Here is a 26,243-nt window from a genome sequence, read left to right as displayed (position 1 = left end):
CGGTTTCAAATTTGGGAAGTTGGAACGTTATATCATTTTAAAATTGGTTTCAAATTGAATTTATGTGATTTTATATCATATTAGGTTCGTAAACCGTTTAAACAAGGTATATAGAGAAATATATGTGAACTTTTGATTCGGGTAAAAATAAGTTGCGAATTTATGATTCGAAAATATTTGAGACGAGTTCATAGCTTTAAGTTGTTTGGTACAATTGGATATATCTGAAGAGTAAATAGGTCATTGATCCTTAACGTGATTATAACATTTGCCATGTTTTGGATTGTATATAAAGTGTCTATTTTGTGTATATGAGTTATCTAAGACTTATATATACCATCCTGATTATAATTTTCAAATTATTATTTTTATTATATTATATTAGCTTTCTTTCAATTTCTCAACTTTTATTGAGTTAGTCATAAATCATTGTAATCGAGTAGATAATTTTCACCAGTTGTTCATCCAAAATATCTTTGGAGTAAAAAAAACTTCATGGTTAAAGAAATTATGTCACAAAACAATTTTAGTAATTATAATAACTATAATTATGCAAAAATAAAAGTAAAGCAACATAAAATTTGTTTAATTTGTTTAGAAGATATTTTATAGGTGGTGATAATTAAAGAGCATATTTTAACAATAAAATAATTTTGGGTATAAGAACATATTTTTAATGGTAAAACATAGAGTAAAATTATACGTGGTTACTTATTAGATGTTGCTTTGATGAATTTGTTACATGTCAAATATTTTGTGAACAAGTTGTGAAACGTTTTTGAAATTTGACAATAATAATATTTGTAATGATGAGTATTTGGCAAAAGTTTTAGTGACATATAATTTGGCTTTAGATTATTGTAATAATTGTTATAATATATTAAAATATATAAATTTAAATAAATGTATGAAGGTAAATACAAATATTCTCTAACTTAAATTATTTATATATTTACTTTAGGAAATAAATTATCTTTATATATTTTTAAAAAATTGTTTAAAGTTTATGATTTATTTTCTTCAACAATTTTTAAACCCGCACATCGTGCGGTCTTTATCTAGTATAGTGATAATCTATAGTTCTATACTAATAATTTGACACATATTAACATCTCAAATCGATAGGTTGACATTTACCGAGATACTCTATCGGTAGGCTTTTAATAACCAAGTATATTGCCAAAACATTCTACAAGTAGACTATATTACCAATACTCTCAAATAACCCTAAAAAGGAATATCATGATCGTACGTACAAAAACCAAAAATCATTATATGATGATAATAAATTATCGTACGTACGTTATCCAGAATTTTTTATAGCCAAGAAAAGCGGTGGACCATCCAGAATTTTTTTATCCTTTTTACGTCGTAATAAAATTTTATGCTCAAAGAAAACCTTCGTCTTAAACCCTTCTCCGTCTTGGTTTCTTTGGATTCCATACATTACATATACACACACAATAATTAGCTAGTTACTACTTACTATTATAGTTTGTGTGAAAGCAAAAAAAAACATAATGGGTAACTGCGTATTCAAAGGCAGTGGTGGTTCAAGAAAATTGTACGATAACGATGATTCGTTGATAAAAGTGGTGACTCCAAACGGTGGCGTTATGGAGCTTCATCTTCCCATCTTAGCTGAGTTCATCACCAATGAACTGAGGAACTCACCTATGACCCAAGGGAAGAGCCTAGAAGAAGGTTTCTCACGTTGATCGTCATACGAGCAAATAGAACACCTTTCAACAGCATCGTACTGTGCTCTCCAAAGAGCAACTCTTCTCAAATTTCGCGGCCACGTTATCCACGACTCTTTAAGCCTCCGCCACTCATGCCAGCCGCTTCTCAACGGTGAAGAGCTCTTTCCTGGTAACATCTACTACCTCCTCCCTCTTTCTTCCACCGCCTCAACCACTCCACAGTATTCTTCTGACCAACTATCAACGCCGTACAGAATGTCTTCGGGGAAAACGCCGGTAGTGGCGGCTACAAATGGCGTCCGAGGAGGTAGTCGTGGAGTGTGGAAGGTGAAGCTTGTGATAAGTCCGGAGCAGTTGGTGGAAATTCTTGCGGATGATATGGAAACAGAAGCGTTCGTGGAAAGTGTGAGGACGGTGGCCAAGTCCGGCTGTTAGGGCGGAGATGGACTTCACTCGAGGGCGAATTCAGACCAGATAAGCGTAACGAGTAGCTTCAAAGAGCAGCTAAGGTAAATTTTCGTATCTGTGTGTAAACCATGTTTATGTAATTTTCTAGTTTTCTAGGCCTTTTTCCTTGATTATTATCTTCTTCTTTTTTTGGCAAGGAGTAGCCTATCATTTAAAGCTTTTTTTTTGTAACCTCTACAAACCCTTTCATTCCTTATATGAAATTTCAAATTCCTATTAAAAAAAAATGTTTATGTATTTTTTACATGTTATTTTTACTCTGTTTTCACGATCACCCTTTTAAATCATCTTGATTTGCTTTGGAGACTTGAAGTGATTACATAAGCTTATATAAAATCAAAATATTTTAAATATCCACATGTCACATAAAAAGATTAATTTATGAAATCGTAATTAGATATTTAATAGTTCTTATTCAATGCTAAAAGCCTAAAAAGAGAATAACCAAAAGAGACATATATATATATATCATATTGTTCAGTCGGGTATATACCATGTCCATCCCTCATATAATGAGAGGGTCTTGTCATAATTAAAATCTATTATGTAAACAAAAAGATTTTTTTTGATGTTTGGATGTCTTAAAACTTACTGAAGACACTTTGGAAGAAGGTATATGTAATTTAACAAATAAAAAACGATTGGTTTATAACGTGAATGCAAAAAATCGTGACTAATAGCATTTACAGTTCCAACAATCCTCCTTACGTTTATTTTACAGTATGCAAGATTGCAAGGCTTCAAAGGCTGCAGCAAGCTCTTTTGTCAATGTCCCATGATTTGTATGATGAATTTACGGGATTGGGGTGTTGTACCGATATGGAATTTTTATAATAAAATATCTAAAAATCATTAAAGTGACTTACCTTATAATTAAAAAAAAAAAGAAAAATTCATGGGGGGTCAGTCTTTTTACATTGGTTCCGCCGCTGATAGTACGTATTCTATATACTATAAAGTTTTTTTTTTTTTGAATAAAATGTAAAATTTATTCGAAAAAAGCGTTATCTAATAAAGTATAATTAGTTGATGAAATGCAAAAAGAGTTATCTAATAAATGTCTAATATATATATTCAAGAAGTTAGCTTTTGAATAAAGTCCATAATTTTCATTACGTTGAATATTTGTTTCTCACTTTCTCTAAATTGTTTAACCATACGTATATCGGTATATGTATCATGTATGATTGTTTCTTCAAAAAGCCACCACAGAAGAGATGAATAAAAATCAGTTTTTTAAAATAGAGGAAAAAAAAACTTGTAACCGTTGTTTATGATTCTTGGCTCACAAAACCAACGAAAAATTTGTAAAGTATTCTGCAAAATCAGGATTCTTCTTCCTAAACCATGTTTCTGGATCTCTTAGCGTCGAGGAAGAATTGCTTTGTTGAACCTTTTAGCAGATCGATGATGATGATGCCTCCTGCTGCTGCTGCTTTGTTGATTCAAGCATTGCAGAAGATGGAGCCTGCAAGCAAAAAATATGAGTTTTAACATGATTAATTTAACATGAATAGAAAAATCATCAATAATGCAATCACGGTTAACATTAATATATCTATCCCTACCATAACCATGCTTCTCCCTAACTCTGCTTCGATTTGAGTCGCTTGTTTGAAGACACGAGCAGATCTAGTGTTGCTGCCGATTCTGGCTAGTATCAGTGAGGGCAAGTAGAAACCAATAGGCGACTCAGGGAACTCTGATTGTGCTCTCATAGCATCAACCACTGCTGCTACCACCTGATTACGCTTTATGTGGCTGAAGCAGCGTCTTGCGAAAACATTCACGGACACTTTTTTTCTAGTTTCAATGATCTGCAGACAGAAACAAACTTTTAAACCTAGCTATATAAAACTTTGATTGATCTAGTTTCAGTGATCTTTAATATATACCTCAGTATACTTATCGATTGTGGAGATATGGTTTTGGCTTATGAATTCAAGATCGGCTTGTTGTTCGTCAACATCATCTATACCACTCGTCTCTTGTAACCATCCAGCGAAAGACAACTGCACTAACCAACAAGTACTAATTAAGACTTATAAGTCAAGTTTTTAGATTAATAGCTTGAGAAAGAATCAATCATTTTGTTACCTTGTTAGAATACACAGCTGCATACTCTGGCTGTTTCAAGACATTATGAAGGGCAACTAGGTCAAGTTTCTGACAGGCTTGTCCTAGGCTTGAGAGTTCAGAAGATGAGACCTGCAAAGCAAAAGGATCATGTTGTGAAAATTATCATCAAGAGTGCAATATACAGATAACGACAGATCATAACAACAATCCCCTTCTTACTTCTTCCAAGGGTTCAACCTCTTGTCCTTGACTAGAAGATGCTCCCACCTCATCCTGCTTTATCATTTCAAGTATTTGAATAGATAGAATCTGCAAACAAAAAGGATTGGTTTATAACATAAATGCAAAAACTCGTGAATAATGCATTTACAGTTCCAACAAATCCTCCTTACTTGTCTTTTAGTATGCAAGGCTTCAAGTGCTGCAACAAGCTCTTTCGTGATTAGACTTTTGTTTGCATCAGTGCATTGCAAACATTTAGATGCGATTTTTAAGACTATAGTTGCTTCCTCGTCAGAGTACTTTCCGATCAGATTTGTATCCATCAGGTGAGTAACACTCATTCCTCTTATTACCTCAGGAGCCTAGAAGAAGGTGAGATAACAACTCAAACATATGTGGCTTGTGTTGCAAGGAATTGACATTCACAGATAATCTCATGATTAGAGTCACAAAGTCAAGTGAGAAAGCAAGAGAGAGGACCATGAACAGAATCACTTACATGGCTTGGAGGAATTTTCACTCCAGTTAGCAGATTCAAAAGGATAATACCAAATCTGTATGTCACGTTGCCAGGGTTCACGCTTCCTATAAATGAGAATATAAACATCACATTCTGATCCTGGCAATAAACTGAAGAGAGAAGCGCAAACTGATTACCTTCTTCTCTTCGATTATAACCGATGATCTCCCTCAGTAAACCGAAACTCGAAAGACAGGCACCACCATCCTTCAACACATCCATTTGAGCAATAAAAACAGTTAAGCATCCATCCTTATAGATCATTACTAAGAAGGTATATCCATAAAGATGTTGTTTTACATACCGAGTCAAACAGAATTGTGGAAGCACTTAAGTTACTGTACTTTACAAAACCTGCAGTGCTACAGTAATCTAATGCTTCGGCTATATGATACGCCACTCGCAACCTCATTGACCATTCCATGGGTTTTTTTTTCTCTGTGAAATCACGAAAGAAAATAACTCAGAGAAATGCTAATAAGTTCTGATTCTACACGTTTGCAGAAACACTTATATAACCATCAATGTAGTCAGTCTCTCTGTCTTCAGATTCAAAACAGAGATCACAAGACAAGTCTTGTTTCGATGGATTCTACAAGCAGATACATAGACACAATCTACAAACTCAAATCATGATGCGTAAGCAAACAGTTAATGCAGTTAATGCAGCCTCACTCAAACATAGAATGCTAACAAGTTGAGTTCAAATCGATTCAATGAGCACATACTGACATACATTGCTACAATTCTAAAGCACAGTCATTTCGTATAAACCAACAATGCAACCTCAAATGTCATCAGATTCAGAACAGAGAATTCTAAAGAGTTCTGTTTCAATCGATCGTACAAGCAGAGACGTTAGCACCATCTTTAACACAAATCATGTCACATAAACCAACAATACAGCCTCTTTAACCTCAAGATTCACCAACGTTAAATGTAAAATCCAAAGAAGACATAAAGAAGAAGAGTCATACGATGGAACAAACGCTGAGAAAGGGTAGCATTAGGCATGAACTCTGAAACAAGAAGCAGTTCACCATCTTCATCGCAGCAACATCCCATCAACTTGACGAGTCTCTTGTGTTTCAGTTCCCCAACTTCTTTTGCGTCTCCCTGAAGAAACAGAATCAAACCCATCAAAAGAGATCAACGAACGTGGCAAAGTTGGTTAAAGCTTTTAAAAGGCAAGAAAAGGCACCGTGAAGTAGCCACGATCAACCAAAGGCATATTCTTGAATCTCTTTACAGCGACGAAGCCAAGATTCTGTGCGAAACGACCCTTGTAGACGACGTTGGAGCAATCCTCTGCCTTCTCTGATATGATCACATCGGAACTGAAGTTCTTGGTCGCCGTCTTAAGATCGGAGAGAGAGAAGTTCGTGAAAGACGAGTAGTTCTGAATCTCCGGTGTGTCATCATCGTTAGTCGTCGAGAAACAACTACCCATAGCTTTGTTTTTCGCAACAAAAGAGGAAAACAGAGTAATGAAAGCGTTCTTTGCGAGAGCGAGAGTGAAAGAGAGAGACAAAGAGAGGTTCTTGTGTTTGTTTGACTACGAGTCTGAAGTTTATAAATGGTGTTTATAAGAGACGCTCAAGATTAGGCATTTTTTTCTTTTTCTTTTTTTCTCTTCAATATATATATTTTTTCCTTTTTTTTTTTTCTCTTCTATAGATTTTTTTTTTTTATATATATAACTTATTTGCATATGCTTTTTACTAACGGGTATAAAACTATCTATCTTTCCCATTTGCATATATGCTTTACGATGTTTTTACTAACGGGTGATCACAAGTTGATTTTTGTTATGTTATTGAAATCTTAATTTTTGATTGATTTTAAAGTTAACGTGGTCTTTGTAAATGAGAGACATTTATTGTTCTATTAATGTTTATCGTTTTTACATTGTTGTTGACACTAACTGTATTTTGGTAATCAACTAATTATGGTCACATTATCCAGGGTCTTTTTTTTGGGCAAAGTAAAAAAAAAATACTTTACTTTTGTAAATTTCAGTTTCACATAATAATCTATACTATGAGTAAGCCTAAGAGTAAGCTATAAATATATTTCTTTTATTCTATTCGAAAAAAAAATTATCACAAAAGAGCTTGCCGATTGACCACTGCCGTAATAATATTATGACTCTGGACTCTGGACTCTGGTAAAGAAGTTGATCACCTAGACAGCTACTGCATGTATAATTTAATTGTTGTGATCGAGGTATCGAATATTTAAAAGATATATGAAATGTCACACATATAGCTTGTCAAGTAAGTAACTAATTCATGACAAGCTAGGTCTAGTCTTGTTCTATAATTCAGGAGATTACGTACCGCACGTATATCAAAAAGATTTTGACAATGTGTCAAATACTAACAACTTTTTTAAGTCTAAACTAGAGTTTATCCTCTCCAAATTTATCGTTAGAGATAAATATTAGTAACAAAACTGAAAACAGAAGACCTAATTATGTTTGCAAGTAGCTCGTGGGTAGCAATAAACTTAAGCATGGGACAGTGCTTGTGTCTAGAAGATAGGGTGATCGAGCAGCCGCCGGTGAACCTTCCGTGGGAGTTGGAGGAAGAAATACTCACACGTCTCCCACCTCACTCTCTTGTTCGATTCAAAACCGTATGTAAACGATGGAACTCTCTTTTCAACGACAAGAGCTTTCTAACCAACCACTTCTCTCGCTCACGTCCCCAATTCTTCTTCCAGACCAATTCCAAGATTTATTCAGCAGACATCATCGATCACAACATCATCGATCCAACCATAGAGTTGCGTGAGCTACCCGCCTCATTTGATATTCCATACGAGGATACAATGAATTTCACAACCTTCACTACTTGTGATGAGCCCTTGTTTTGTACGTATCAGTTTTGGAAGAATGGGACAGCGCTGTGGAATCCGTGGCTAAGAAAGGTCCAATGGATCGAGTACGAACCGTACTACAAGGATACAATGTTCTGTATTTCCGGCTTAGGATACGATAATAGTAGACCCCAAAAGGTTTACAAGGTCTTGGGCTATTTTTTTTGGAGACAAGGCCAAAAAGATTACCCTTACCAGCTGAGAGTTGCCATCTACCAATGTACCTCTCACACGTTTACAATTATTGAGACACCTGACGAAGCAAAACGACCAAATGTTTCTTTGAATGGAAACCTGTACTGGATTACTAGTAATGTCGAGGGTCCTAGTGGTGAGTACTTCATTCGAAGCTTTGATTTCTCGACAGAGAGTTTCAAACCTTTTTGTCTCCTTCCGTGTCAGAAGAACCATCTTTTCGATATGTTTATCCTCGCAGTTTATGAGAGAGATCGTTTTTCCTTGTTAAAGCAATGTCATGAAAGAAGGAAGATTGATATATGGGTAACCAAGAAAAGTATCGATATAGAGGAAGAGGAAGTAGTATGGCTAAACTTGATGACTTTGCCAACAAATAACTTGCCAGCGCTGTGTTGGATATTTGATCCCATTAGTTACTTCATCTATGGAAAGACCCTTTTCATGTGTTGCGGCGGCCATCGAACTGAAGTGGCTTTTATCTATGTTGTAAGGGAAGATCTTTGCAAGCAGATTCGAATAGGTTCTAGATTTTTTCAGTGTTGTCACTGTGTTTATACTCCCAATTTTATCTCGCTTAATTCCATGATGGAGAATTGGAGATGTTGGATTGGATGAATTGCATGCATGTCTACCTTTATCACCTCTTTTTGTTATTTTTGGATTTTTTTCCTTGTCAATTTTTGTTTCTTTTGTGTTAGTAGGAATTCAAAATCATTTTGCTAAGTTTAAGTTTCTCCAATATGTCTTATATTATTCCTTATGGGTATTCAAACTTACATGCATGTATTTTGCCACATTGATGATATGACACTGAGCATGCTGCTCGAGTTTCCGCTTTTTTTTTTTCTGCAATATATGCATCTCCATATTATAAACATCATCTTCCAGCAAACTGCTCATCAATTAGGACACTTTTTTCTTGGTCCCTAGTTCTAATGAGATGATCTCCACTCCAATCCTCAAGCTCAAAAAGCTAAATTACTCACTTGCCAACTAGTATCCAACTTGTCGACAATATATACCCATCGGTACACTAGAAAACATGTGTAACATCATTTATTTAGTATCACTTTTAAAAATTGACTCTAACATAAAAAAAAATCGGAATAGTATTGAGTATCACCTTAAAAATTGATGTAAAATTATTCAAACTGGCATCGTTTTTACAAAAGTCTTTTTCTTGGGGCCCCAAGTTGGGGCGCTTTTCCCCCTCATTTTATTTGTGTTTTCTTGTTTTCGTTTTATCAGGAATCTATCTTGATTTTGGGAGGTTTAAGTCTCTCCTTTTAATAAAAACATGATGATACAATATAAGGAATGGATGATTCAGTACAAAATCGTAGTTGAGGACAAGTCAAGAGTGAAGTTTATTGGAAAATAATCAATTCTGAACTTCATTGTATTTAAAGACGCAGTCGTAAAGTCGTCCTCCGAGAAACTGTGCTACTTCAACATGCTTCACCTGCATAACAAAAAGGATGTTCATGAGAAGTCAGAAAAAATAAGCATTAAACAAGAACAAATGTTTTTCATTAATCCTATAAAAAAAAGAGAGTACCGTGACTTAGATAAAGTACTACCATTCCAATATTGAGAGAATCACACTTGAACTGCGCATAAAGGTTTGTCTCGATTCCACGACCCTGAATAGAACGACTAAGAAGTTAGTTAACAAAGCCAAATATAAGTAGTTTCACGCTATAAGGACCTTACCATGCCTTCTAGGATGACCAAGTCTGCATCAGATGCAAGGTCACCAAGCTCCTGTGATACTCTTGAGAGATCAATAACCTGAAATACAAATTTTCGAGAGGGAGAAAAAAACTTAAGAATCTAATGAATAAACTCATTTTTCTCTATGGGAGCTTCTAATAATGACTTACGGCTAAGTCGTTTCCTGAATTTGCAATCAGAAGCTTTGAAGTATCAACACCTAACAATTGGCCATTCTCATCCTTCAACTGGTAGATTAAGTCTAATAAATCAGATTCACTTTTCTTTGAATTAGTTAAAATCAAGAATTACTTCATTCATCACCTGCGACACGATATCAATAAGCTCCGTATATGTTACATCGTTGATAGCTGGCAGCTCGTTAGCAGCTAGAACCACCTTCAAGATGAAATAAAAAGAGAAAGAACAACATAGAGTATACTCTGCATCACTCAGTAGATTGTGGAGAAAGACTCGGTCATTGTCAAACCTGAGTTCCACGACGGAGCAACTCTCTTGCAAATGGCAAAATACCCAAAATTATGTCTGCACCAGAATTATCAACAAAAATCACTGCCTGTAATGACAACGAGAATATAAACAATGAATTTTGGTGAAGTGGTTGACCTCTGAAGTCTAAAAAGAGTATTAGATAAAGAAGGAAACAAATGAATTACCTTCTTCCAAGGCTTCTTGATCCATTTGGCTTGGAAGTTGTCCAAGTCATCAATGACCCATGGTCGTGGAACCAAGTTTTGACAGGTAGCCAAGAAAGATATGCCATCCTTTGAGAAAACCTCAGCAAGCTTCAAGATGCAAAAAAAAAACAGAAAAATACCCGTAATTAGGAGAAGCTTCCTGTGGGAGACAACAAAGAGGCAACTGAAGAAACCAGAGTTGTTCAAGAAATAGAAAACCTGCGCAGAGCCTAGATCGAAGATGTTTCCAGCAAATATCCCTCTCACCAAATTCTCTAACCGTTCTCCTTCATCTTCAATAGCATCACTCAGGCTGACAACTTCAGTAAATAGTGATATAGCCTTTGCATTCTCCTCATCCTATTCATTAAATGTGAACTCATCTAATCACAGAGAGAGAGAGAGAGTATCTGAATCTGAAAACCTCATGAGCCCTTGAGAGAAAAATCAAACCTTGACTTTCTTAAATATGTCCATAAATCCTAACTCTCTGAGTAAATGCTCACGAACTCTGCCAAGAATCTGAAAACAATCGAAAACCAATCCATGAGTACAAAACTAACAACACCAGAGAAAAAGTATCATGAGTTGTTTTGACTTACAACACCATCTGGTGGCCCGCCATTGCTCTCAGGATCCATCTTCCAGTCTTCAAGTATACCAGCATATCTTCCAGATCCAAAGTAAGATATATCAAACGCAAACCACAGGACACAAAACTCGTCTAGTTTATGATGGTGGCACTGCCAACAAATTAAACCCTTGCGAACTACCAATTACATACAAAAAAGATGTACCTTTCTGCAAATATTTTAGCTTTAGCAGGAGCATCTGGAACAGTGGTATCACTCTCTGCACGTTTCCTGCAAATGATACAGCTTTAGAAAATGGAGACTTATGACAAAGAAAGAACCTTGTTAAAATCAAGTTCCAAACTTGTTTCCTGTAAGCTTCCAGAAAACAACCTCGTGACTAAGTAAAACACCATGAAAACACATGAAAGACAAAAGCAACAACTAGCCACGACAATAGCTGAAGGCCTCAAATTTTCGCAATAGATCAACAACACGCGTCCAATTGAAGCAAACTACTGGAATATGAGCCTAAAAGAAGCGAACTTTGATAACAAAAATCAAAACTTTATCCGACCCATGAACAGTATCTAAATGTGGTCAAAGTAAAGAGAAACCAAAGGTGGGAGAGAGACAGAGAGAGGAACCTAAAAGAAGGGATGGAATTGGCGAAGACATTGATCCAGGAGATTTCAGTAGGAGTGGCTATCTTGGGATTATCACGAGGGAATCTGTAAGGAATGGTGCAAGCCCTGTAGCTGGTTTCTATCGGCGTCGGTAATAGCGGAAACGGAATCATCCCCCGGATTGGTGAGGAGTGTGAGGACCAAGGACGAGTGTCTACTGAAACGGATCGGGTACGGGTCACAAAATGTCGTATCTGCCAACTTTTGGATTGTATTTAATTTAAATAGTATCCAAGTTCCAAACTTTGGGGTGTTTGAATCCGTATTTTCATATCCCAGCTAAGGGGTATGTTGAATTCCTATCCCAGCTTTAATAATGAACAAATCCATACATTAACTTAAATAAAACTCAAATTCACTATCCCAATTTGTAAAACTTTGTTGAATCATACACAAGCCGTAACGGTGTTAAAAAATCGTTAATGGCTGCTTACGTGGAAGCCACATAAGAAACGACGTCGTTTTGAGAAACAAAAGAAACAACTTCTTTTTCTCAAAACGACAACGTTTAATGCTTCTTCTTCCTTTATGCTTCTTCTCAAAACGACCCCCACTGTCTCCGTCTGCTCATCGGCGTTTCCTCCAGCTCTCGTATAAGAAGAAAGCCATTTAGATCGCATGTACTTAGCTTTCCTCCAAGGAGGAAAATGCATCCCTTTCTTCTTCAAGCTCTGTTTCGCCACTTCCAATATCAAAAACACGATCAAACTCAACCGATCTGATTTTCCGACAAAAATGAACGGTAGAGATTGGAGCAGAGACTTGTAACCACTCGTCTATCTCGCTATATCGAACTCTGATCGAAAATCTACATCGATTATTAACTTTTCTTCTCCGATTATCACATTTATGTACTCATATTCACCTGCACAAAAATTAAATTCATTAGTCAGTCAGTCACACAAAAGTTGTTGAAGAAGAAGAAGAAGAAGGTGTTAATACCAGCTGGGAAGGAAGGATATTTATCCCATTTAGATTTGTAGATTGAAGAATCGTAGTTAAGAGATAAGAGTCCTTCGTTGACGATCTTCTTCATATCGTCTATTCGTTTCACTGATACGATCTTCTACAATCTTCGCCGTGTCGGCTAACAGATTCCTCTCGGCGACGGTTATGCACGGGATCAAAGTCTGAATTTCAGAATCGAGGAATTAACAAAATTAGGTAAAGAGAAATCGAAGAAGAAGAAGAAGGAACAACAAGTGATAGATTTGTTGTGATTGTTTACCTTGAGATGATCAGAAGCGTCGCAACCGTCGATTGAACCACCGAACAGATCTGATTCATCATCGGAGGAGGTATCGTTGTTGCCGTTAAAGCAATTGCAGCTATTACGTCCACATTTAGCTTAAAGAGGGAACAAGCGGTGAATCACCATACCGGTTATATTCAACGACACCGGTTTGATCTTCTATATATTTAACTGGTGATCTCCAATCGAACTGATGCACTAAGTTAGCCAACACCAGCTGAAGGAAACGTCGATGAGCAGACGGAGACGGTGGGGGTCGTTTTGAGAAGAAGCATAAAAGAAGAAGAAGCATTAAACGTCGTCGTTTTGAGAAAAAGAAGTTGTTTCTTTTGTTTCTCAAAACGACGTCGTTTCTTACGTGGCTTCCACGTAAGCAGCCGTTAACGGTTTTTTAACACCGTTACGGCTTGTGTATGATTCAACACAGTTTTACAGGTTGGGGTAGTGAATTTTAGTTTTATTTGAGTTAATGTATGGATTTGCTCATTGTTAAAGCTGGGGTAGAAATTCAACATACCCCCTTAACTGGGGTATGAAAATACCGATTTTCCGTTCGTTTGTTTGTACAATTCGCAGTATATAGCACAAAGCTAATGCTTGAACATAAAACTTTCTCCTGTAGACAATACAATAAAACTTGAAGGTTTCTCTATGACACATCAGCATTGTAAGGATTCTAGATATTACATTATTTAAAACAGCTAACCAATTAAAAACATTTTACTTTTACACATCACTAGATTTTAACCGCGTGATAATTTTTTATTTTTTAATTGTATTATTATATTGATATTGTTTGTTTTATTTAGTATTTAAGAATGTATAATTATATTTTGATTGTAAATTCTAAAATTTAAGTTGGAGTACACCGTATGACAATTTGTTTTTTTTACATAATTGTTATTTAATCAATATAATCATAATATTATAATATTGATGGTATTAAAAATAATGAAATGATGATTTATTCGTGTTGTAGCATCAAGTTAATAGTATTTAAAATTTATTGTTAATATCGACCCAAACCTGTCCGCCGCATAACCCCGCTCGATGAGATTTTAGATTTTTAATAGTTTTTAAACTATTATATATAATACAATTAAACGGTTTGACTAAGAATCAGATTAAACAAATACAATCATATTTAAATCATAATATGTTATATATGTATATATATTTCAAACTCTATGACAAATGATATAAACAATTTTTCCTTGTATTTCCATCTGTTAAAGGCAACCGTGGTACAAATTATTTTACTTAGGTATTACTGAGTTTCATATCTTTGTAATTAAAATTCTATGGTAGGTATATTCTTATTTCTATTATGAGAATAGAAATTAGAAACTAAAAAGCGTATTTTGATATGTAGCCTAAATATTAGAAAGTAATAGTGCTACACTACCATACCATACACTACCATACCAAGGATTTTGTGAGATTTGATTGATTTTGCAAACTTATTTTATCTTTTTTTTTTTTGAAATTTCAAGCTTAATAACTATATCTATTTTTCCAGAAGATCTTAACAGTTTACTTGTCAAGAACTGGTCAAAGATGATAGTCTATTGAACTTAAATCTTCTTAAACCAATTATAACTTTTTCGAATATGGCAACAACTATTCTCAAATCTTTTTATTGAAATATTTGAATAACCAAATAAAGTTTGGCACAAAACCATACTTTTATGTTAAATCAAATAGCCATACTCAGCCTTCTATGATATTAATTCACATCATCCTTCTTCTCACCATTTTTGATGTAGGAGCTTCAAAGTTTAAAAAGCAGTCGTCAATCCCATTTCTTCTTAAGTTTTCTCCAAGTGCATTGGTTGAATACACAAAATAGTTAATTATCACACAAGGCATATTTATATATTGATAAGTAGTATATTCACTACAAGAAAATAGTCGATTTGCGATGGAAGAATACATCGCAAATCCCTCGCAAATAGACATTAGCAAGGGATTTGCAAGACACACCAGTTCTTCGCAAATCGCGTCTCGAAAAAATTGGTCAACATCGCAATTCCCTTGCAAATTTTGCGAGGAGTATTCTTCCTCGCAAATTTTGCGAGGAATATTCTTCCTCTCAAATCTCACGCATATTGCGAGGGAATGTTTTTCTCGCAAACCACTCGCAATTTGTGAGGGACTACCTTCCTCGCGAATGTCACGCAGATTGCTAGGGACTTCTTATCTCGCAATTTTCACGCAATTTGCGAGGATTTTCGTTTCTAGCAAATACGTTGCAATATTGCCATAGTTCATCCCTCGCAAATTGTTGTGCATAATAAAAAAAAATCAGAATTGATATTTAATATACTATTACATAAATATTTTTATTTGCTTGTTAATTCTAAAAAAATTCTAAATTCTAAAAATATTTTTAGAATCAGAATCGAGAATTAAATTCTAAAAAAAAAAATTGAAATTCGATAGATAAAATTCTAAATAATATAAACATAAATATTACAAAAGGTTAAGTGTTTTAACTGTCGACAAAAAAAAACATAGATCAAAGGAACAAAGAAGAACATAGATCAAAAGGATGGAGAGAGAGATGTCACGTTTCTGGTCCCAGTTTGGCTACCAGCTACCATTTCACCGGTGTTGCCATCTGGGTTGGTGCCCTCCGGGTTGGTGGAAGCTGTTGGGTTGGTCGGGTTCCGGAACTTAAAAAAACCTTCTCTACATCCATCGTAGATAGGTTGATTTGCAGCATCTAACATAGTATAAAAACATTGTGCATCTACGTTGGGTTCTTCCGTAATATTCTCAGGAAATGCAGCAGTAGTTTCATGAAATGCATCATTAACCATATCATGAAATCTATTTTCTTTATTATACCCATAAAAACCAAATTGATCAGATTCTTGATGCCCATAATTACTAGGTTGATCAACAGCATAATTCATACTACTACTTCCAACATTACTGCTACAACCCTCTCCATGACGAAACCATACATAGTAATTTGGCATAAATCCTCTATTATAAAGATGCTTCTTCACTAGATTAAATTCCAAATACTTATCGTTGCAGCACTTAGGACATGGACAAAATATTGTACCGTTTTGACGAGCAAAGTCTTGGTTTGTCGCCTGGTACATGAAAGCGTGCAACCCATCACAAAACTCTCTCGTCACATCACCGGTCTCTGGATCTCTGTGATTGTACATCCACCGTCTCGTTGTGTATATCTCATGATGCCCGCCTCCAAACATTATTATAGAATTTAAAAGTGTTTAGGTCTTTTTTTTGTAGCCTTTTTTCTCTCACAATATTTTTTTTGGTAGTAAAAAGGTTTTTGTTGGAAGTGTTTTGTGTTGTGGTTTCCATGGATCATGAACTTGCTATTTATAGGCTTACTAAAAATAGTTGCTATGGATTTGCTAGGGAAACTTGCAAGGGATTTGCGAGGGAAGCATAAAATTTTGTTATCTTGCAAGGGATTTGCGAGGCTTTTACTGTTATGCCGACATAACAGTTACACTCGGGAAAAACGTGGCTGCCGACATCATCGTCCCTAGCAACTCCCTCGCAAATTTGCTACGGATTTCGTCATCGTTAATTCGTCGCAATATTGCGAAGGAGTTGCGAGTGTTTTGCGAGGAACATTAGCGGAGTCGCAAAACCGTAGTAACTCCCTCGCAAATTTTGCGAGGGAATTGCAAGTACCCTCGCCTTCCTAGCAAACTACTTGCAACTCCGTCGCAAATTTGCGAGGAACTATCGCCGTCGCAGATTTCCGTCGCAAATCAACTGTTTTCTTGTAGTGATTTAACTTACTTTTCATCCTTCATAAAGTTAGCTGTATAGTAGGATAGTTGTTTGCTTCAAGAGTCTCCATCTCCCAAATGTTAGAGACCACACACATCTAGAAATGGAAACCAAAATAATTTACTCAATAGTTTAAATTTACTCGTAATATATATCAACACTCATATGGTTTTAAAAAAATACTTACCAATTAAATATATAGGGATTTAGATTACCACTCAGAAATTTCTGAAATTTACCCAATGGTAAATTGTTAGAATCATATTTCTGAGGGATGTGTTCAAAAAATAAGAATCATATTTCTGAGGGCAGATGCATGGATCTTAACGCCCTATAATAATAAAATAAAAAATAATAACCAAACAATATTAGAGACAACAAAATATAAAAATAATAGAAAATGAAATAAGAGAAAGAAAAAAAAAGAAATAGCAAATGACAACATTTTCATTGTCCAAAACTAATTCTTGTAACTAAAACTTTCTTTACTTGTCGTATAGAGGGAGAGCTTAGATAGATATGCAAGTGCAAAGTATTTATAGTGTTTTAATTTGGATTAAGAAAAAGAGGGTTTTGGATGAGAGTATATATAAAAAAATCTTGCCGAGAAAGTCTACAATATTTTGAGATCACGATTTTGAATATAATTGGAAAATTAGTTATGCAATATTAGTTATGGAATATGCTATAATTAAGAGTGTGAATGTATATGATCTAGAATTTCCTATTAGTAATCAATATTGAAATAATATTACCATTTTGTAAATCGAAGAAAAATCCATTGAATTCATATTGTTAGCACTTCAGATTTTTTCAGGTAATCTTTAATATTGCTTTCTATCTTCTTGCATAATTTCTAGGGCAGCAAATGATCTTTTACCTAATCCGATTTTGGTTTCCGATTTTAAAGTCATATTTCAATTATTGTTATTTTATAAAAATTTCTAGGGATTAACTTTGTAAATTATTATAAATAAAAGGGTAGAACATAAAATGTACTTCAAAAATGTATACAGTATATAGATTTAAAGAATCACTATGTAACAACCCACACTATGTGCGAAATAAATATATGCAGATAAAATTAGTGTTATAAGTAAAATTATTATCGAGGATCTAAAATTTGTTTGTGTAAAAACCAAATATATAACCCGTGAGATTATTTTTAGTTCAAACTACTATGTATCAACTATATATATAATCCGTTCTTTCTTCAACTTATGCAAGATTTTTTTTTTGTGAATAAGTTTTACCCGTGAAAAATTATATCAATGGCATTAAAGTAATATTCCCAAGAGCATACTCCTTGAAGTAATATTCCCAAGAGCATATTCCTTGAGAATATTACTTCAATAGTATTATATCAATAGCATCATTACCTTTAATGAAGCCATAAGCTACAAGAATATAGGGTATTAATAGCACTAAAATATAGCGATTAACATAGTTATGCTATGGTTTCCTTAGCTGGAAATATGTTATAGCGTTTCTTTAAATGTAAACGCTATCGTTTAGTTATTCTTTAAAATTGAAAAAGTGTGTATGTTTTTTTAATCTAAAATTTGGACAGACAACATAGTAAACGCTATATTACTGAATACTGGGAAATTTTTTCTAAATGCCCGTCTCAATACCGGGAAAATAATTCTAGGAGTCCGCTTCAATTATCTAAAAAATAAAACACACTCTCGAAAAAAAATCACACTCTCTATCTCGCAGAAGTCGAAAGATAGAGAGAAAGAGAGTTCTTCATTGTCTTCTTCTCAATCCAACTCTCTTCTTCAGATCTGCTCTCAATCTCACTCTCTTCTTCTGTTCTTCAAATCTTCTCTCAATCTCACTCTCTCTATCATCTATACATCGTCAGCTCTCAATTTCCCCATTTGCTTCACACAGATCTGAGAATGTTTTCGGCGCCTATTCGATTGAAGAGCATTAGTTAGATTTTATTAAGCGAATTAGGCTTTTTTTGTTTCGATTTGTTTTCTCGTTTATGAGATTAGGGTTACTCAGATTGGGGGTTTCTCAGATTTATTTGATTTGATTTTTTCAGTGTTGGGGAAATTTCATTTCCGGAAGTCAAGTTCAACAGAAGGAGAATAAATTTTACAGGGAAGAAATTGTTTTCTGACATTCGTTTTTTATGTGTCGTGTAGTATGGATAAGTCTTGGGTTTGGCTACCAAGGAATAGCCTTGAGTATGAGCAAGGAGCAACTTCTTTTGTCTATGCATCATCAGAGAGTTTGGGTAATCCTGCTGAAATGTTTTGTCCCTGCATTGATTGCCGGAATCTGTTCCGCCAACCAATAGACACTGTTTTGGGGCATTTAGTAGTTAGGGGAATGGATCAGAAGTAGAAGAGGAATACTTGTTGGAGTAAGCATGGGGATATAAGGAACCTTAAGACAGATGATGAGCCGAGTAGTGAATGTGAACCGTATGAGCTTATTAGAACTGCCTTTTTTGATGGTGCAAACAATTCAGATTCTGGGAACCATGATGGAGCTGATACCAAGGATGCGGAAACCAAAGAAGAATTTGATTTTAGGAAGAAGCTTAAGGAAGCTGAAACTCCACTCTACTCGGGATGTCTCAAATACAACAAGGTCTCTGCATTGATGGGCCTTTATCAGATAAAAGTGAAAAGCGGTTTATCGGAGAACTACTTTGACCAGCTTCTACGGATAGTTCATGATATGCTCCCTGGAGATAATGTGTTACCAACATCGACATACGAGATCAAGAAATTTCTGAAAATGTTTGGTTTCGGCTATGATGTCATTCACGCATGCAAAAACGATTGTATCTTGTACCGGAAAGAGTATGAGTCAATGCATAGCTGTCCAAGGTGTAATGCTTCAATATGGGAGGTGGATAAGCACACGGGTGAGGAGAAGAAGGGGATTCCATCTAAGGTACTTAGGTATTTTCCAATCAAGGATAGATTCAAGCGGATGTTTAGATCAAAAAGGATGGCTGAGGATTTACGTTGGTATTTCAGCAATCGCAGTGAAGATGGTACAATGCGACATCCGGTTGACTCAATAGCTTGGGCTCAAGTGAATTAAAAATGGCCACAGTTTGCTGCTGAACCAAGAAACCTTAGACTAGGTCTTTCAACTGATGGGATAAACCCCTTTGCGATGCAGAATACAAAGTATAGTACATGGCCGGTTTTGCTTGTTAACTACAACATGGGTCCAACATTGTGCATGAGGGAAGAGAACATTATGTTAACATTATTGATTCCTGGACCTACTGCACCAAGCAATAACATTGATGTTTATCTATCACCATTGATAGATGACTTAAAAGATTTATGGAGTGAAGGTATTGAGGTTTATGATTCATTCTTAAAGGACAGTTTCACAATGAAAGCTTTGTTGTTGTGGAGTATTAGTGACTATCCAGCCTTAGGTACATTGGCTGGTTGTAAAGTCAAGGGAAAACAAGCTTGTAATGTATGTGGGAAGGATACACCTTTTAGGTGGTTGAAGTTCAGTCGAAAGCATGTGTACTTAAGCAATAGGAAGCGACTTAGACTTGAGCATCCTTACAGGCGCAGAAAAGGCTGGTTTGACAACACAGTAGAAGAAGGGACTGCAAACAGAATTCAGACTGGATATGAAATATCTGAGATACTTAAGGATTTTAAAAATGATTTTGGGAAACCTTTGGAGAAAAAAAGTAAAAGAAAAAGAGCAGAGGTGTGTGAAGATGAGATATTATCAGAGGATGAATATGAAGAAGACACTGATCAATGGAGATGGAAGAAACGGTCTATTCGTTTTTACTTACCTTATTGGAAGGTATGTACTTGAAATCATTAATTCAATAAAGTATGCGAGTGAACATTTCTAACTACTGATTCTTTTTCATGTTAGGATTTGCTTGTCCGGCACAACATCGATGTCATGCATGTAGAGAAGAATGTTTCTGATGCTCTAGTGTCTATTTTGATGCAAAATGCAAAATCAAAGGATGGGGTTAAAGCACGCAAAGATTTGGAAGATATGGGGATTCGTAGCAACTTACACACACATGTAAGGGGAAAAAAAACATACTTACCTCCAGCTGCTTATTGGTTGTCTAAAGAAGAGAAAAAGAGTTTTTGTACAAGGTTGTCAAAGTTTAAAGGACCTGATGGCTATTGTGCGAATATCGCCAATTGTGTCTCCATTGATCCGCCTATCATTAGTGGATTGAAGTCTCAGAATCATCATGTGCTCCTTCAAAACTTGTTACTTGTTGCTTTGAGAGGCTTGTTACCAAAAGGTCCTAGGATTGCAATAAGTAGACTATGTAACTACTTCAACAGATTGTGTCAGTGTGTTATTGACCCGGAGAAGCTAATGTCAATGGAATCTGAGTTAGTGGAAACATTGTGTCAGCTGGAGAGGTTCTTTCCTCCATCTCTTTTTGATATCATGTTTCATCTTCCAATACATTTGGCAAGAGAGGCTTGTTTGGGTGGACCAGTACACTTTAGGTGGATGTATCCCTTTGAAAGGTATCCCTTAAACTGTTTCTTCTGTTCATATTTAGTATTTTAAACCATTTTTTGACAAATCTGTATTTTAATGTGTAGATATATGAAAACACTTAAAGGTTATGTGAAAAACTATATAAGGCCAGAAGCATGCATGGCTGAGGGATACTTGGCGGAAGAATGTATGGCCTTTTTGTTTGGAGTTTTTACGAAACTCTATACCACTTCAAGAATCTGTCAATCGCAATGAAGATGTTGAGACTAGTAACCTCATCAGTGAAGGTCGGCCACTGCAAAAGGCTGCAGAGGTAACACTTACGGATAAAGAGCGAGACATTGCGCATCGATATGTTCTGATGAACATGGCAGTTATGGAACCATATATTGAGTAAGTTTTCAATATATTATTTCATTTTTTGACTGATATATGGATCTATATGTTTACTAATATATGAAAATCTTAAAACAGCTTGCATTTACAAGAACTACAAGATACTGATTTACGATGCTTAAGAAATGAAACTCTTTTATGGAAAACACATGCAGACAAATTCTCATAGTGGATAAAAGAGAAGGTTTGTACTGTATTTTTTGTTTTATTATACTTACTATAAGATTTTAATTTGCTTTTAATTTATTCTTTCTTATTAGATCCATACTAACTCAAAGGAGCATTCCACTAAGTTGAGATGGTTGGCATTTGGAACAAGACATATTGCTCAGGCATATAAGGGATATGTTATAAATGAACATAGATTTCACACAGACGACATGAAGCAAAAGACACAGAATAGTGGAGTCACATATGAAGCTTTCACTATGTGTAGATCGAGTGCCAAGGATAGTAGAAAAAAAGGTGACGTAGTTGCATATTATGGAGTGATAAAGGAGATCATACTCTTGGACTATCATATGTTCCAAGTTCCTATATTCAAGTGTCATTGGGCCAATAAAGGGAATGGTGTTAAAGAAGAAGACGGATTCACTCTTGTGAACCTCCATTTAAATCAATCTGCATTTCTTCAAGATCCATATATTCTGGCAGCTCAAGCGAAACAAGTTTTCTGTTCCAGAGAAGATGACTCATCACCTTGGTATGTTGTAATGAAGGCGCCACCAAGAGGGTATCGCGAGTTAGAGACATAAGAAGAATTGGTTTCTGCATCAATGCCAACCCAAGAAATTGAAGATTTAGGCAATCAATCATCGGATGACGAGAGTTTCTGTGTTAGGAATGACTGTGAAGGGGTCTTAATAATGGATTGATGCTAATCAGTTAGTTTTGTTTCAGGTTATACAACATGTCACCTCGTCGCAGTAAGCGTCAACAAGGCATTGAGCTGGGGTCTGATGTTGGATTAAAGAAACATAGAAGAAGCAGTAAGAAGCAAGTTCGTGCAGAGTCTGAGCAAGTGGACAAACTAGAACAGGAGAACGTCGTTGATGTACTTGGCACTGATTTGGCTGACATGGAGGAGCAGGTTTAGATACGTAGCAATGAAGAAGAGTCTGACGTGGAGGAAGAGGTTCATACCAATAACGAAGTGGTTGCAGAGGAGGACCAAATTCAACAACCTAGCAATGAAGAATTGCCAACAGAGAGAGATGGAGGCAAAGAAGATACTAATCCTCCTTCCACTGAAGAAATCCACACCCAACAGTCAGATAACAAGGAAAGGAAAACCAGAGGACCAACTAGAATGCGTAAAATTGCAAAACACCATGATGAGAAGGTAAAAATTGAATTTACATCTATTGGTGAGCATGTAGGTAGTGGATCAGTGACACTTTCATCCTTCCTTGGGCCGCTTGTGAGAGAACATGTACCTGTTCTACTTGATGACTGGAGGCACTTGCCTGATCAAACTAGAGACACACTGTGGGAAGAAACTCAGGTATATTCGTAAATTGTATCTTACTCATAAATTATATCTTACTTATTATAATGTGTTTGTTAGTCTATAACACTAAATTTTATCGTAGGGGAGGTTCAATTTGAATGAGGATTGGCAAAAAGATGTTGTTTTTAAACAGATAGGCTCTGTGTGGAGGGCTTCTAAATCTAAGCTCCTTCGTCGTGTGCGATCTACTAAGACTAAGTCAGAATTACTAAAGCTGAAACCAAGCAACATAGAATCAATGGCAGCTTGGAATACTTGGGTGAAAAGTAGGAATACAGTCGCTTTTAAGGTTGTGTAGGAACATCCGCACTTTTGCAATTTTGATAAATGATTAGATATTATTCATCATTCCATAGTTGATTTTTCAGGAACGAAGTGCTAAGTACAGAGCATTGAGGAAAAGTCAGATTCCACACACAACCAGCCGGAAAGGGATGGTTCGCCTAGCTCATGAGTTGGTATATGTCTGATCTTTATAATAGTTTGATGGAATTTAGATTGCATATGAAATACTGTTGTTTTACATTTGTAGAGAAAAAATACTTCTAACCCAAGAACAGTGACCAGAAGCAAGGTATGGTTAGCAGGACATACACACGCAGATGGGAGACCAGTCAGGCCAGAGTTTGCTGAGACTATTGTAAGATTTTGTAAATTTTTTTTGTAACATTAACTTATTCTTAGCCATAACTGTTCTGAAATATTTGTATCAGGAAAAAATAAAATCTATTGATAGTGAAATGGCCTCCTCATCAACAACAAGTCTCAAAGAAGATGTTGTCAGTCAAGTTTTAGGAAAAGACAAACCTGGAAGAATCAGGGGAATGGGCAGAGGGGTTACTGCCACTAAGTTATCATTTATGTTAGCTAGAGATTCACATGTGGAGAAGCTTGAAGCAACACAAGCCGATTTGCTGATAAATATCGAAGACTTGCAGAATGTAGTAAGTGGCTTAGCTGGCAAAAAGGTAAGTTAATTTCCCACCATTGTTAGTTAATGAAGTAAAATATTGAATTTTTGGGTAAAGGGATCAAATTCTTATTCTCAGAATCTGGGTGAAGAGGGTTCTAGATCTGATGCCACTGAAGTTGGTAAAGGAATTAGGTGTCAACTACTCGATTGGTATTCGAATGATGATGTTGTTGTTGGAGAAGGAGAATTCTGCTCAGCTGACCCTATGTACAAGATTGGTCGTATTGCATTGGGCCCTAATGCTGCTGCTATTTTTGTGAAGACTGTTTTTAACGAATCAGCGTCTGTTTGGGGGCCAACAACAACAATTTCCTCACTTGGTCAAGCTGTGGGAGTCAAGGTTGCTTGGCCTGACAGTAAGATCATTCTAGACAATGATGTTGAGTCCCCACTTGAAAATAAAAGTACACAAAACTCGGTAATGCTTTAAACTTACTTGGTTTATGTTTTTTGCAACTCTGTATATTTAAATATGTCCATAATGTACTATGTATTGTTTATGCTTGAATTTGTAGGCTACAAATGCAGAACTCGAGACAGTCTACATTTATGATTGGAATTTGGGGGAGTCTATTATTGTTGAGGGTCGATTGTATTCAACTGAACCAAAAGCATTGGTGAATAATATTACTCTTGGTCTGAATGCAGCAATTGTGAAGGTTGACAAAGTTTTTAACAAAGATGCTTATTTGTGGAGACCATGTGCTGAAATGTCAATCATGGGCGAAGCATTACATCAGAGCATCGCATGGCCTCTTCATAATATACAGATGGTGACTGAATCTCCAAGGGAGGAATCAGCATCCAAAAAACCATCACCAGTGGTAAATTTCCAAACTTTTTTCTTTACAATTTTATTATGTGTCATGGCTCTGAAAGCATGTGTACTAAATCTTGATTTTTTATAGACCTTAAGTAACAGCACAAGTAGTAACTCCAAGTCTGTCAAGAAAAAATGCATTCTGTTAGATTGCAATAACTCTGGGGAAAGAGTTGCAGAAGGAAGAGTTTGTTCAAGTAATCCATCGGATACAGTCCACTTTGTCCCCTTAGGTCCGAATGCGAGCAAGATTTGGGTTGAAGTTTCAAAAGTTGGAGATGCAAGAGTATGGAGACCAAATTCAGAAGTTGAAACCATTGATGACGCTATAGGTACTACAGTGGCTTGGCCTAATGATAAACTCATGTTTAACTAAGTCATTTTTAGTAATTCGCTTCTCGAATATATTTATTAAGTGATAAACTTATGTTTGTGTTTCGGTACTTGATTAGACAATATCATGTAATTTTGGTACTCATTTTAATTGAAATCTCTATTATCCTATCAATTTAGTATTATGTTTTCATATAAATATATTATAAAAATATAAATGGGTTCTAGAATACAACGAGAAAATAGCAGAAACCAAACTGTTATCGTCATAATACATGTAACAATTTCAAAGTGTTATATATAATAATTATTGATAGCAAAATAAGTGCGCTATTGTAATATCTAATATAGCAGCAAATAAACCACTACAATAACTGAAAATAATATAGCAGTTCATAAAAACGCTACATTAAATCACTGACCTACTATAACTGTCGATGATAGAGCGTTTGTTAAAACGCTATCGTATTGTCATATAGCGTTATACGGACGCTACGAAAACCCAATATTCTTGTAGTGACAACTTGGTGAAGTGTGGTAAATCTTATAATGTACAAAGGTTTATCTTCTTATAAAGTTTCCTAAAGATATTTATAGTCTCAATTAACCATATCAAAGACGTTTACAAACAATACATTCCTCAAAATTCTTTATATATATTTTATGTTTTTATCTACTATTAATAATATATTAGAAGTGATAAAGTAGCTTAAAATGAAAATAACATCTATCCTACTATATTAACTATAATGTCGGCGGGAAAGTGAAAACTTGAAATGATTAACATTGTTAATTTCACATTTCGAGTGAAATTTTTCTGGTAATTTTTTAACCGTATAATATAAAAGTCATAAATAATGACTAAGATGAATTAACCAAATTAGTTAAATAAAATATTTGTTATATATATAAAATTGAAAAATTGGTTCAATGACAATAAGAGAATATGTTA

The 26,243-nt window shown here is 35.3% G+C and overlaps 3 protein-coding genes and 4 pseudogenes across 5 annotated transcripts; 4 read left to right on the top strand and 3 right to left on the bottom strand.

Moving 5' to 3' along the window:
• The first annotated feature begins 1,505 nt into the window (after positions 1 to 1,505).
• Positions 1,506 to 2,216, top strand: LOC104708205 (uncharacterized; annotated as a pseudogene).
• Positions 2,217 to 3,567: 1,351 nt separating this feature from the next.
• LOC104708193 (putative inactive receptor-like kinase BSK12) lies at positions 3,568 to 6,531 on the bottom strand. The gene is made up of 11 exons (XM_087511215.1): positions 6,194 to 6,531; positions 5,970 to 6,108; positions 5,297 to 5,430; positions 5,130 to 5,199; positions 4,972 to 5,057; positions 4,643 to 4,834; positions 4,456 to 4,559; positions 4,269 to 4,356; positions 4,067 to 4,183; positions 3,740 to 3,988; positions 3,568 to 3,639 (listed from the first exon to the last, which is right to left on the bottom strand). Exons 1-11 carry the CDS (start codon positions 6,440 to 6,442, stop codon positions 3,568 to 3,570), a joined length of 1,500 nt encoding a protein of 499 aa, XP_087367341.1. The 5' UTR covers positions 6,443 to 6,531.
• A 975-nt stretch (positions 6,532 to 7,506) lies between these two features.
• On the top strand, positions 7,507 to 8,685 carry LOC104708184 (protein SUPPRESSOR OF NIM1 1 pseudogene; annotated as a pseudogene).
• A 646-nt stretch (positions 8,686 to 9,331) lies between these two features.
• LOC104791071 (damage-control phosphatase At2g17340) lies at positions 9,332 to 12,036 on the bottom strand. 3 transcript variants are annotated; one of them, XR_015561983.1, is made up of 12 exons: positions 11,701 to 11,974; positions 11,279 to 11,344; positions 11,084 to 11,150; positions 10,935 to 11,003; positions 10,701 to 10,841; positions 10,461 to 10,589; positions 10,274 to 10,329; positions 10,108 to 10,182; positions 9,954 to 10,031; positions 9,784 to 9,861; positions 9,629 to 9,713; positions 9,332 to 9,532 (listed from the first exon to the last, which is right to left on the bottom strand). XR_015561983.1 is itself a non-coding variant. In XM_010516874.3 (12 exons), the coding sequence occupies exons 1-12, from the start codon at positions 11,850 to 11,852 to the stop codon at positions 9,452 to 9,454; spliced, it is 1,086 nt and encodes a 361-aa protein (XP_010515176.1). In that variant the 5' UTR covers positions 11,853 to 12,036; the 3' UTR covers positions 9,332 to 9,451. The 3 variants fall into 3 exon arrangements, 2 of the variants coding, with proteins under 2 accessions (XP_010515176.1, XP_010515184.1); XM_010516874.3 differs by having other exon boundaries at positions 9,651 to 9,713; positions 10,274 to 10,360; positions 11,701 to 12,036; XM_010516882.3 differs by having other exon boundaries at positions 10,274 to 10,360.
• A 2-nt stretch (positions 12,037 to 12,038) lies between these two features.
• Positions 12,039 to 16,218, bottom strand: LOC104708182 (uncharacterized; annotated as a pseudogene).
• Positions 16,219 to 18,527: 2,309 nt separating this feature from the next.
• LOC147949895 (uncharacterized) lies at positions 18,528 to 22,790 on the top strand (annotated as a pseudogene).
• LOC147949894 (uncharacterized) lies at positions 22,566 to 25,334 on the top strand. Its single transcript, XM_087511172.1, has 9 exons — positions 22,566 to 22,709; positions 22,752 to 23,159; positions 23,248 to 23,454; positions 23,534 to 23,623; positions 23,698 to 23,805; positions 23,879 to 24,137; positions 24,228 to 24,556; positions 24,654 to 24,962; positions 25,047 to 25,334. Exons 1-9 carry the CDS (start codon positions 22,566 to 22,568, stop codon positions 25,332 to 25,334), a joined length of 2,142 nt encoding a protein of 713 aa, XP_087367298.1.
• The last annotated feature ends 909 nt before the right edge of the window (positions 25,335 to 26,243 follow it).

Source organism: Camelina sativa, chromosome 1 (assembly GCF_030686135.1).
Source record: "Camelina sativa cultivar CO46 ecotype springtype chromosome 1, ASM3068613v1".
In the NCBI taxonomy this organism is placed as follows: Eukaryota; Viridiplantae; Streptophyta; class Magnoliopsida; order Brassicales; family Brassicaceae; genus Camelina; species Camelina sativa.
Note: the sequence above shows the minus strand (reverse complement) of the source record. Positions and strands in the feature narration are given on the sequence as shown.